General features: G+C 36.5%; 2 protein-coding genes across 14 annotated transcripts; one reads left to right on the top strand and one right to left on the bottom strand.

The window, feature by feature from the left end:
- Positions 1-2,899: 2,899 nt before the first annotated feature.
- LOC133742876 (disease resistance protein Roq1-like) lies at positions 2,900-12,268 on the top strand. 3 transcript variants are annotated; one of them, XM_062170565.1, is made up of 6 exons: positions 2,901-3,629; positions 4,693-5,797; positions 5,921-6,196; positions 6,309-7,827; positions 11,454-11,490; positions 11,909-12,268. In XM_062170565.1, the coding sequence occupies exons 1-6, from the start codon at positions 3,049-3,051 to the stop codon at positions 11,916-11,918; spliced, it is 3,528 nt and encodes a 1,175-aa protein (XP_062026549.1). In that variant the 5' UTR covers positions 2,901-3,048; the 3' UTR covers positions 11,919-12,268. The 3 variants fall into 3 exon arrangements, with proteins under 3 accessions (XP_062026548.1, XP_062026550.1, XP_062026549.1); XM_062170564.1 differs by lacking the exon at positions 11,454-11,490 and having other exon boundaries at positions 2,900-3,629; XM_062170566.1 differs by lacking the exons at positions 11,454-11,490; positions 11,909-12,268 and adding an exon at positions 11,388-11,443 and having other exon boundaries at positions 2,900-3,629.
- On the bottom strand, positions 8,249-10,843 carry LOC133742880 (uncharacterized). Of its 11 annotated transcripts, none has more exons than XM_062170574.1 (7): positions 10,495-10,843; positions 10,257-10,395; positions 9,709-9,784; positions 9,274-9,427; positions 9,108-9,183; positions 8,631-8,700; positions 8,249-8,550 (listed from the first exon to the last, which is right to left on the bottom strand). In XM_062170574.1, the coding sequence occupies exons 3-7, from the start codon at positions 9,729-9,731 to the stop codon at positions 8,445-8,447; spliced, it is 429 nt and encodes a 142-aa protein (XP_062026558.1). In that variant the 5' UTR covers positions 9,732-9,784; positions 10,257-10,395; positions 10,495-10,843; the 3' UTR covers positions 8,249-8,444. The 11 variants fall into 11 exon arrangements, 6 of the variants coding, with proteins under 6 accessions (XP_062026558.1, XP_062026557.1, XP_062026556.1 ...); XM_062170573.1 differs by having other exon boundaries at positions 10,257-10,363; XM_062170572.1 differs by having other exon boundaries at positions 10,257-10,363; positions 10,596-10,843.
- Positions 12,269-12,476: the final 208 nt, after the last annotated feature.

The raw sequence follows: 12,476 nt of genomic DNA, 5'->3' as shown, positions 1-12,476 counted from the left end.
TACTTTTTAGAACGCAATTGTAAATCGGTAAATTAAATGAAAAATTTAGGAAATTAAAATGATATACATGGGTAAGGTAATGATGATGATTATGAGCCCCGTAAATATTTAAGGAGCTAAAATGAATAGTTCGAAATTTAATTTGTAATCTAGTAATTACTAAGGACCCTCGAGATTATTTCTTGAATTTTTCTTAAGGTGAAATCTTCAATTTAAAGGTTTGATAATAAGTTACACGACACGACGAGTCTTGAAAATTTTCAGAAAATTTTTCAGTCGCCCGAGTTATTTATTATGAATTTTGGAAGTTTGAAAATTATGGAAAATTTTTTTAAATAAAAGAAAAATTAACAGAGCGGTCTGGACCGTTGATTCCAATCACCATTAAATCTAAGCCGTTGATTTGAAGCATTAAAGACCCAATTTGATCGTATGAATCAGAAAGCTCCAGATTTTTGGAAAGATGACGACCCTTTTCTCGACCCGCGAAAGCAACCCGGTCGGAACTCCGCTGTCCGGCCATGAAGAGGCGGCACAGCGGCGACGTTCTCATCTCCGACCTCCCTCTGGTCTTGGTTCGTCCAATCTCCAAACGAGGAAGAAGAATCGAAGCCGAGAAGTTTCGGCAGCTCCGGCGGTTTTGCAGCTTTTTTCCGGCGACTCCGGTCACCTTCGGTGATGCATGAGGTATGAAACTCGACCTGATCATCACGCTCTACAAGTTGGTATAATTGGATTTCAGTTTTGATTACGTTTTTGAGGAGGTGGTATTTGAGGTGAATTCGGCCACCGCGAGTTCACTGTGTGTGGTGGCGGTTTGGTCTTTCAGTTGACTGCTGGATATTGTAGAATTGATTATGCAGGTTTTAATTGCTATTGGACTATTTGTGGTGGTTGATAAATTTCCCCTGTTTTCAAAACAGAGGACTATGTTGTTGAACTCGAATCAAGTGACGACTATGTTGATGAACTCGAATCAAGTGACGGCTTTGTTGATGAACTCAAATCAAGAGACCCTGACAGTGAGTCGGCAAGAAGCTCAAGAGAAGAAGGGCCGTCAGGACTCGAGAGAGGCTGAATTGATCTTTAATTGGGTAAGTCATTCAAATTCTTCACCATTCCGAATTTGTATACGGTTAAGAACTTTTTTTTTTTGTGATAAAAGGTTAGGAACTTTAAGATAACACGTAAGATGATGAGCTTAGTCTGGGTTTTGAATAAGTTTCTCTAACTGTTGTCGAATACATTATTGTTTTAAATGGAAGTTGATTAATCTTCTTCTCGTTATTTAATTGCGTCATCGTGATTGTTTTCATGGCTTCTCGAGCGGAGCTTATTATATGTTATTTTTCCCCTACTCTTCCTCCCTGTTTCATGTAATGAACAGGTTGATAATTTTCAGGAGAATGAATGGCACGACTTGTTATTTGGTTTATTGATCTTTCTGTTCTCTCGGAATATTCATCAAAGATCACCAACTTAAGTAAAAAGTTAAATACAAGCATGACTTTCTTCATCCTTAACATTTGGGGGCATGTCTCTAGCGCTGAAGGCAAGATCCTAATTGGGGTTTTATCTGGTCCAGGATCTCATATTTGTTGGGGTATCATGTGTGTTTTTAGGGAATCAACTCTCCTAGCACGATGTGAAACCACTGATCAAAAACACCAGTGATCGAAATTCTTGATATTACTAAGCCTTCACAAATAGTTTTCTTTGGCAGGCAACAAATGAGTATCCTAGAACAAGGACAAACACTTAAATATCGAACCTTCTCTCCCTAACAGTCCTGAAAGATGGTAGGTTATGATGACCACTGTCAAAAACTTTCATCAGTACCGTATCGCATCACATATTGACAATCGTGTCTTTTAAGTCGGTCGTCATTTTTTTTTCTTTGGTCAATCACTCCCGAATTGTAAGTTGCACTGAAGCCTCTTTACTAGGCAACATGGTTCAGTTGTGCACCACACAACATTCCAAGCTTGGTCAATCACCCTTGAAGTTTCTATATAATGAAGCTGCCGGGAAATTTGATCGATTGGTCAGTTGTCCTTTTCTTTGATAGACTAATTAGTCAATGACTTTTGCATTGAAGCTTTCAGGAAACTGCAAGAGGTTTGCTAATACATTTATAATTAGTCTTATCATTACATCACCTCAGCAAAATTTTAATAGATCGCAACAGTGGGGTAATAAGAATCGATTGAGCTCACAGTACAAAACATTTCAAGCCTGAAGTTACACTGAAGCTTCCATCAACAGTTGTGGAATAAGTTAAAACGATGAGCTTAGTCTGGGTTCTGAATCTGTTTGAGAAACTTTTGTGGAATACAATACTGTTTTAAATGGAAGTAGATTAATCTTCTGGTTGTTTAATTGCGTCATTGTAATATTCTTTCATGGTTGCTCGAGGTCAGCTTATGAGGTTGAGCTTATGTTATGTTATCTGGATGATACTCTTCCTCTGTTTTTCATGCAATGAACAGAGAGTGATGATTTTAAGAAAATGAATGGCACAAATTGTGTCATTGTGATCTGGTACAATTATTGATCTTAACTGTTCTCTTAGTATATTTATCAGAGATTACCAAATAAGGTCAAAAGTTAAATAGGAGCATGACTTTATTCATTCTGGACACTGGAAATTTGCTGTCTCGTGGGCCTAGATATTATTTCAAAAAGGAAAAGATCATTCACAAAGATGTAAACCGAAGCCATTACCTATTTTCACACATTCTCTCTCAAACTGATTGGCTATCAGCCATCAACAGTCCTGGAATGTGGTCCAAGTTTTTGGTATTAAAATCTTTCGGTCGGATTCAAACTGATGACCACTAAAAAATCATTACCAAAAAAGTAAATAAATAATAATAATAAAGCTGAAATATTCGAATCCGTGTCAAAGGTCGGTCACTCTGGCACCGCACAACATTCCAAGCTGGGTCAATCACCCCTGAAGTTTCAATAAACCTGCCAGGAAAGAGCCTTCAAAAGTCTGGTTATCATTAAAACTCCCAACTCCCAACTCTTTAGTTATCAAACAATATGGATTTCCCAGATTTCCCATTACCAAAGAGAAGAAAAATCAATTCGGATTCCATTGCTACTCAACAAGAAAAGGCCTCTTCTTCCTCTTCTTTCTCTTCTTCCCCTTCACGTCCATACGATGTCTTTTTGAGTTTTAGAGGTGGGGATACTCGAGACAACTTCACAGGCCATTTGTACAATTATTTGGTTCAGAAGGGAATTAATACCTTCATAGATGATGAAGAGCTTAGAAAAGGAGAAGAATTATCATCTGCACTTCTCAAAGCAATTGAAGAGTCAAAGATTTCTATCGTCATATTCTCTGAAAACTACGCATCCTCAAGGTGGTGTTTGGTTGAACTTGTTCATATCCTACAATGTAAGGAGTTGAAGAAACAATTGGTTTGGCCGGTGTTTTACAAGGTGGATCCCTCCGATGTACGGTACCAGAAGGGTAAATATGGTGAGGCACTTGCTAAACATGAGGGCAGATTCAACGACAACGACATGGACAAGGTCAAGAGATGGAGGAAGGCTCTTAGTGATGCAGCTCATATATCAGGGTGGACTTTCTCCAACGGGTATATTTCCATATTTAAGTATGGTTTTCCTTTCAATTTTTTTTATCTTGTTTGTTTAGTTGACCATAGAGGCTCTAAGCCGGGTGAGATTATCCGATTCAAAGTTAGTTTAAGAGAAATTTTAAATACACACCTCAAACTACTTAATACACAACTCTATTATTTTATATTTCAAATAAAATTTTATAGGTAGGTTAAATGACCAAAATAGACATATATGTATTATAAGAAAAATAATAACAATCATATATTCCTTATATCATTCTATAATTATAAACACAATAAATTTCTATACATGGCATCCTCATTTAAAACAAGAATAAAGTTAGAAACTATTTAATTTAAATTTTCCTTAAATACATTGTAATTAAATGGGGTGAGAGACCATATAATTTAGAATTTCGAAATCAATGACATTAAATATTTTTAAAACATATCGCATTATTCCCACTTTTTAGTCCCTTCTTTTTTTCAAAAAGTTACGATATATTAGTCAATTTATTATCCAACATAAAATATCAGAGATATAAAACTTTGTAATTATTAATTTGTTTGACCATCCAATAATAACTTCGTAGTTCTGGCATTGTGAAGAAACTACTGTTACAGTTTTGGTTGAATGTTCAACTCAAAATTTTATACTTGATCAATAGGGTATTTGGTGGATGAGAACTCAAATAATACAAAAACTATTTCTAAGCATCATTTAGGGAACAATAATGAATCCGTATGGATTTTCCAATAACTAACACAAGTAATTAATATGGTCAATTATATATACTCATCAAATTAAATAGTAGCCTTAATGTAGTTAAATAATAGTGTATTTCATGGTTTTTTCGTTTAAGGATATTTTAGGTAATTTGGATTGTGCATTTAGTAAAATATTAGAATGAGAAATTAAATGGTAGGTGTATTGAGTAAGGAGTGTGTATTAAGTAATTAGGGGTGTGTATTTAAAAGTTCTCTTAGTTTAAAGGAAAAAAAAAACAAAAAAAGCCATTGTTTTATAAAATTTTGGATCAAGTTACCATCACAAGATTGCTTCTAATAAAAATATTATTTGCATCTAAATTGGCAGGCATGAACCTAAGTTCATTAGTGAGATTGCTGAAGAGATTTCAGCACAAGTATCAAAACGTAGCTATTTACATGTGGCAAAGAATCCCGTTGGTATAGAGTCTCGTGTACAAGATGTGCTTAAGCGTCTAGATGTCGAGGGAAGTGATGTTCGCATGGTTGGTATATGGGGTATTGGTGGGCTAGGGAAAACAGCAATTGCTAATGCTATATTCAACTCAATCGCCCATAAGTTTGAAGGTTCGTGTTTCTTGGCAAATGTTAGAGCAGCTTCAGTACGCCATGGAGGCCTAGTTCAACTACAAAACAATCTTCTTAATGAGATTTTAGGGGGCCGGAAAATGGAGATGACCAATGATGATAGAGGAATCCAGGTGATAAAGGAAAGGTTAGGTAGTAAAAGGGTTCTATTAGTTCTTGATGATGTGAATGAACTGAACCAGTTGGACAAATTAGCTGGAGGATTGGATTGGTTTGGTCGTGGCAGCAGAATTATCATAACAACAAGAGATAGACGCTTGCTAATTAATCATCCTGTCAATGAAATATACAAGGCCAAGGCATTAGGTAATGATGAAGCCCGTAACCTCTTGATTTTGAATGCCTTCAAGAAAAACAGTAATCCAGATGAGTATCTGAAATTCCCAATTGATACTGCTGTACTCTATACTCATGGCCTTCCATTAGCTATAAACATTTTGGGTTCCCTTCTCTGTGGTAAGAGTATAAGTCAATGGCATGCTGCATTGGATAGTTTCAGAAGATCTCCTAACAGCAATATCCAAAAAGTCCTAGAAACAAGTTACAGTGAATTGGAAGATCCATTGAAAGGAGCATTTCTCGACATTGCATGTTTCTTAAACGGTAAAGATAAGGACTATGTGATGCAAGCACTAGATGGTTCTCGCCTCAACCCTATAGATGCTATTGAAGTACTTGAAGAAAAGGCCCTCATAAATACTGATAGATCTGGTATGATTTGGATGCATGACTTGCTGGAGGAAATGGGAAAAGAAATAGTTCTTAGAGAGTCACCTGCAGATGCTAGCGGACGTAGCAGACTATGGTTTCATGAGGATGTTCATCGTGTTTTGACTGAAAATACAGTAAGTATAGAACATGTATTCTTCCATAGGTTTTTGTGTGTGTAGAGCTTCTTAATTGTGAAAACTATAGTCATATATATATAGTACTTGCTCTGCTAAGCCTATATTTTTGTTCCATATCAGGGCTCAAGGAAAGTTAAAGGCATCAAAGTAGAGCTACCAGGAGAAGATGAGATATGTTTGAGTGCTAAATGCTTTAAAAAGATGAAAAATCTTCAACTTTTTATAAACATTAATGCACGCTTCACTGGAGAGGTTAATTATCTCCCAAATCAGTTGAGGTTCCTTGATTGGCCTGGATTCCCAGCACAATCTTTGCCATCCGACTTCAGTCCACAAAAACTGGTCAAGCTCAATATGCCAAACAGTCACATCTCACGACTTGGGCAAGGATTCAAGGTATTCTAAGCTTTTAACTATTAATTTGCTATTTTGCAGAGCTTTTCTATTTTGAATCGTTATAGATTTGTTTTCAAGCTCATAATATTATCTTTCCTTTCTTGTGTTGCAGAATTTTCAAAATTTAAAATCTCTAAGTTTTGAAAGTTGCAAATTCCTAACAGAGGTCCCTGACTTGTCTGGAATCCAAAACTTGGAGTTGCTGAATTTAAGTTACTGTACAAGTTTAGCTGAGTTGCATCCTTCTGTTGGATTCCTTAATAAGCTTGTTAAATTCGAGATTACAAATTGCGACAACCTTAAGATGTTCCCAAGAATAGTCAACATGAAATCTTTGGACTATTTTGATTTGACTGGCTGTAAGAGGCTCGAGAACTTCCCAGAAATTGTGGGAAGGATGGAATCCTTAACAGCCTTGCTTGTTGGTAAAACTGCCATCAAAGAATTGCCTTCATCATTTGGATATGATCTCTTTAATCTTCGAATTTTGCATTTATGTTCATGCGATAACCTTACGAATCTGCCACTCAGCATTTATGAGTTGCAAAAGCTACAGCATCTTGCACTCATAGGTTGCCGAAAACTGGAGCTACCTCCATTTCCGAAGAAGATGGAATACTGTGAAATGCCAACTCCAACATCCAGCTCAAAGATTTCACATTACGGCAAGGCAACTTCATCAGAAAAAGAAAGTGATTGTGACGGTGGTGGTGGTGGTGGTGGTGATGATCAAGGCAATGTAGTGTTTCCTTCGGACAGTGATTTTCTTGTGAGGCTTGGTTGTGCCTCCACCTTAACAGAGCTTGGGTTTCCAGCAAGCAATTTTGTTAGTCTTCCCGCTTGCCTTACCAAATTTATCAACTTGAAGGCGCTTCACTTGTGTGGGTGCAAGAGGCTTCAACAAGTTCCAGAGCTTCCAGCAAAGTTGAAAATGTTAAATGTGAGAAACTGCGTATCATTGGAAAGAATTTCAAAGTTATCAAACATTTTGAAAAATCAAGAATCGCAAATGATTAAGTGGCTGGACTTGACCAATTGCTGGAGACTGTGTGACAATCTGGTTCAGGAGGCAGAGAAGAAAGGTTTGTTGGTGAATTATGATCATCAGGTGGAGGCTGATCTCTTCTCTCTTTTTCTCTCTTCTCAGAAGTCTGAATTCGGGGTTGTACTTCCAGGTTATGAAATTCCAAAGTGGTTCAGCTGTCAAATGGATTTCAAAGGGAATGGACTGTTTGAATTTGATATTCAAGTCCTTCCTAATTTCAAATGGGAGAACACAGGATTGGCTCTATGTGTTACTGCGGCACGGATGTATGATTGCGGATTAGAAATTTTTATCAATGAAGTACTACTGCCGATTAAAAGTTTAAGTGAACTTAGACATTATCATGGCAATCCTGAAGATGCTGATTCGCCTCGTATGTCGCTGTTTTATATTCCGTTCCATAGAATGGGTCCATCTGGTTATAAGCGTCCGCTGCCACCTTTTCAATGTCGAGTTAGTATTTATCAAAGATTCTATACTAACGTGGTTCCCTTGAAAAGCTGCGGAGTGCACCTGGTAATGCCACCAAATGAAGTGTGTATGAAACTATCCCACGCACAGAACCTCACGAATAGACTCAAAGCAGGTCTCTTCTTGCGCTACTAGAATTTACCCAATTAGTGTCAAACCGCTTTTGTCACCTATTCTGAAAATTTCGTCACCTAAAAGTATGGGTGACGAAAAAAGTTCGTCACCAGTTTCGTCACCTATACTGCGTGACCAATTCCTTTAGGTGACGAAATGATAAGTTCGTCACCAAAATATGTTTCTGTGACGAAATGATTTTGTCACCCAATCCCTGATTTTGTCAGCAATTCTCTCTCAAAATTTGACAGATTTCAGAAATTGGAGCCAAAAATTTTTGGTAACCACCAAATCTCACTCAATGGGTGACGAACTTCATTCCGTCTCCATTTTTTATTATTTATTATTTTTTAATTTCACTGGTTATTTGAAAATTTATTTCACATTCATCATTTTTATAGCTTATTGCATGTTCTGGCATATATTTCAATTAAACTATCATATATTGCATTTCAAAGTACAAACTGAGAATATTCATAGATAAACAAGAATATGTTCAAGTATTGGACATTAATTTACATCCAAAATGTGAAATGTGAAACTCCTAATACACATTCTAATCATTTCTATCCTTCCCTTGCTCATTTTCATCAATATTACCATCCTCATCACGGCGAGCTAGGATGGTGTCTTTGGGTCTCGACTATACCTTGCAGCAATACATTGTAGCCCAAAGAGTTTGTCAACTGTTATAAGAAGTTGATGCAAAGCCAAAGCAGCAGAACTGTTTTGGGGATGAGAAAGAAAAAAATGATATGAACACAGCTACTATATATATATCAAACAAACTAAGAATGAACTTACTGGACTTCTACATCATCTTCCTCCTTTGCATAGTGAGCCAACATTTTCATCTTTGGAACTATATATCTACCTGGACTACAACCATAATGATATCAGAACAATGGCAACATTACAATACCCACCCACACTTCCTAACACTTGGATCTACAATTATCTAATTTTTAACTAAATAAAACACCCAAAAGCACCAATTATCTGAACTCATCAGGTAGCAAACACAAACTTGCTTTATCCCACATTTATCTTCTAACAACTATCTCAAAACCAGGTGCTTAAGACATAAAAATGGCTAAAGTGGATTACCAAAATAGGTACATAACAGACCCAACTTCTTGTTTCCCCTATCAAACTTAGTTAGGAACCAATACATTAACTACTCCGCATACCATACCCTATGAATGTAGACAATACATTCCTTGCAAGCTATAGAAATTTTCCATTCAACTTTTAAATCTAACAAATTTAGAGCATTCTCACCTCTTTTTAGAAAAAGATTCTTCTTTGCCATCTCTATATGCAGCAATGTCTTTGATTCCATATCGAAAACCATACTCTGCACCCAAAATCCAATCAAAATTCAAACTTTCTGTGTCATCAACACCAAAGAGTTAATGTAGCCATAAATCTCCATTAAAAACCGAACTTGAAGAGTGTCTTTGGCAGCAATAGCTTGTTGAGCAGTGGCGAAGAGCGCAAAACTCATGGGCTTCTCGCCTTTCCAAGGGACTGACCTTTCATTACATTTCCTGTGTTCTGTGGCCTGCCACTGACCAACTATAATAGTTGGAAAATAGAGCCTGTAAACATTCAAGACAAGTCAGCATTTACTCCAATCTCTACCTTTGCAATATGAATTCCAAACCTAAGTTAGCAAACTTGTGAAAACCCAGTATCATCGCTAACGAGCTAAGTATATAGAACAGAATCCAACAAAAGTATAGTATACCATTAACTTACATTCCTTGTAGTGGATAATGCTGAATAACATGTCATCTAGTAGCAAACTTCATAGTGTTAAAGCAAAGCAAGAACAATAAGATAAAGTGGGAAACTTGCATTCAGAAAACAAAAATGTCACCTGAACTTTAGTTGCAAGTTCATAGTTCAAATGAGCATTATCTCCTCAACCCCCTTCTTCGTGACATTATTATCCACTACAAGAAATACACAAATGGCCAAAATTACACTTTTAAGAAGTGAACACAAATCACCTAATTCTTTTTCTGTTTCCGATATATACCATCATATAAAGTAGACAAAAACAGTGTTCACTACATTATCTTCTACTTAAGTCAATATGCAGAAGACCTTTTGCAATCAAATCCCTAACATTACCAACTCTCTTTTACACAATAAGCTGGGTACTAGGTAGACAACTAAAATATATCACACAAAATAATCACTCAAATGATAACAGAAACATACATAGAAATGCTAATACAAAACCCCCATGCCAGATACAACTTTTACTCAATAACCCATAAAGAAAGAATACAAATTCGCTCTAATTAGTGAAATCTCCAATGACCCATTTGCAGCAGCTACAAATACATTTGAGTAAAATTTCCAAGCATTTGCAGCCTTAATCGGAGCAAACAATTAGAAGGGAAGGAAGAGATTACTCACCAAATAAAAGTGTCTCTCTGGCTCGGCTTCACCAAATACCAATTGCCTTTGCTTCAATCAGAGTTGTTCATGAATTGGTTATTTACTTGAATTTGGGGTTTTGACACCTAAGTGAATGCATCTTCAAAGTTAGCATAGTCTGGTAGTGAATGAACAACATAATTAATTGAAACAACCAACATTGAATTCAAAACTAGAAGCATAGCAACCTTGGAATTGAGTTTTCGTAACTACCAACCTGAATAATACCCACCAATTTAAACCCACATCCATAGAAACTCGAATCCAATTTGAACCCAAAACCGAAAATTGAGCAGAACGACTGAAGAGGGTCTATACCTTGGAAAGAATATAAGCAACGAGCTCATGGTGCTCGGTCCGTAATTTCAGGTTAGAGATCGAGATAGTAGCCGAGATTCTCATCGGTGACGAGAAGAAGAGTGAGGGAGGCGAAATTGAGAGGGTGAGGGTGAGAGAGTAATCGAGATCGAAACTGAAAGGTTTCATGGGTTTCAATTGTAAAGATACTAACCTCGATTTTGAGATTGAGATACGAAGATTGTTTAGGTTCTAGGTTTTGGGGCCTGTAGGAGGGGAGTGTATTCCATGCAATGACAGTGCATGGGTACTTGCAATATGAATGGATGTAATTTTTTTGATATTAAAATATATAAAGAAGTGAATTAAATGATTGGCTATTATTTTTTTAGAGATTAAAATAACCGACAGTGTCGGTGCATACAATCCTTTTCATCCTACTCAAGAATGTTTGGTGGTGGTAGAGATGAGGTTTGGTAAGAGAAGAAAGAGGAGAGAGGAGAGAGTATTTAATTTAAACTTAGCCTTTAGTAGCAGAAAATTTCGACACTAATTGTAGATTCTCCGTCACAAACATAGGAGCAACAACGTTTTTCTAGAAGACGAAATCATTGGTGACGAACTTAAAAAGTTTGTGACCCTTTTCCACTATAGGTGACATATTTGAAGTTTGTCACCTATAAATTCGTGACTAAAAGGGTATTTTCTTGTATATAATTAATTGTTTGTTGTGGAGACTTTATTTGTAGTTTTATTTTTATCGATTATGGTGTTTTCCCTGTTAGGACTTGAGTTGACTGCTGGATATTGTAGAATTGATTCTGCAGTTTTTCTTTGCTATTTGTGCTGGTTGATAACTTTCCCCTGTTTTGAAAACAGAGGACCGTCAGGACTCAAGAGAAGTATCGTTAATTGGGTTAGTCCTTCAAATCCCTCACCATTCCGAATTTTTTTTGTTTTTTCCCTTTGTTGGTGATAATGGTTAGGAACGTAAGATAAAACCTATCACCCTTCTGCAGCTGCTATGTATGTGCTTGTATGTATAACAGTATAAACTATGCTTTGCCTTCACACTGAAAAAAAAAAAAAAAAAAACTACTCTTTGCCATGTTTGAACGCTTTTTTTTTTAGTCCACTGACATGAGCCGTCTTCAATTTTTCGGCAACAGATCCAAAGCAGCTCTCTTCCTTGAAAGAAAAAAAGGAGCTGATTCTCATCACCTTGTTTCAATATTCCATGAGACCGTGTGCGTTATGTTTGGATTTAATTGATAGACCAGATCCTTGTTTCTTATCAGTTATCATGTAATTAATGAAACTTCTCCCAATTGCAGGATTAAGTGAAATGGCTGGTCACAAGATTGCTGATGCTGAAGGACCAAGTGTTGTCAATGAGATCTGTAGCATCACTGCCCTTGCTTTAACGCATCACTGGCCAGAATGACCACAGGAAAGTGAAGGCAATAATTCTATGACTTGCTGGATAAAGGTGAAGAAATCAATCTTGTTGATCAAGTGAGATGCTAAACTGTTTAGACCATCATGTATTCATGGACACTTCAAAGTTTCAACAATGTTGTTTTGAACAGAAATTGTTGTTGTTTGCTGCATTGTGATTTTTACCAGGCTTCTGTACGATTTTTCTTTTGACAAATAAATGGTTCATAATATGTAAAATCAAAGTTGACCATTCACTGCTCATCGTCATACCATTTATGTATTACAGATCCAAAGCACACACAAAAATTCATCAAATCCCTATTTGCATAAGCCTTATTTTTGTATTTTTTTTTTGTCTGAATACTATTGCATAAGTCTGCACATGTCTCTTTCTTTTTTGGCCAAAAAAATACACAAATATTTTACTCCAACAGCTTCATGAATCAGGAGACAGGCAATAGA

Source organism: Rosa rugosa, chromosome 4, assembly GCF_958449725.1.
Source record: "Rosa rugosa chromosome 4, drRosRugo1.1, whole genome shotgun sequence".
Lineage (NCBI taxonomy): Eukaryota > Viridiplantae > Streptophyta > Magnoliopsida > Rosales > Rosaceae > Rosa > Rosa rugosa.
Note: the sequence above shows the minus strand (reverse complement) of the source record. Positions and strands in the feature narration are given on the sequence as shown.

Coding starts and splice junctions, on each gene's coding strand:
- LOC133742880 (XM_062170574.1), bottom strand. CDS start 9,731: ATGAACTTGCAACTAAAGTTCAG. Junction 8,701..9,107: donor GAATCTTTTTCTAAAAAGAG/GTGAGAATGCTC, acceptor GTTGTAGTCCAG/GTAGATATATAGTTCCAAAG. Junction 8,551..8,630: donor GAAGATGATGTAGAAGTCCA/GTAAGTTCATTC, acceptor TCCCCAAAACAG/TTCTGCTGCTTTGGCTTTGC.
- LOC133742876 (XM_062170564.1), top strand. CDS start 3,049: ATGGATTTCCCAGATTTCCCATTACCAAAGAGAAGAAAAATCAATTCG. Junction 6,197..6,308: donor GACTTGGGCAAGGATTCAAG/GTATTCTAAGCT, acceptor CTTGTGTTGCAG/AATTTTCAAAATTTAAAATC. Junction 7,828..11,908: donor CACGAATAGACTCAAAGCAG/GTCTCTTCTTGC, acceptor TCCCAATTGCAG/GATTAAGTGAAATGGCTGGT.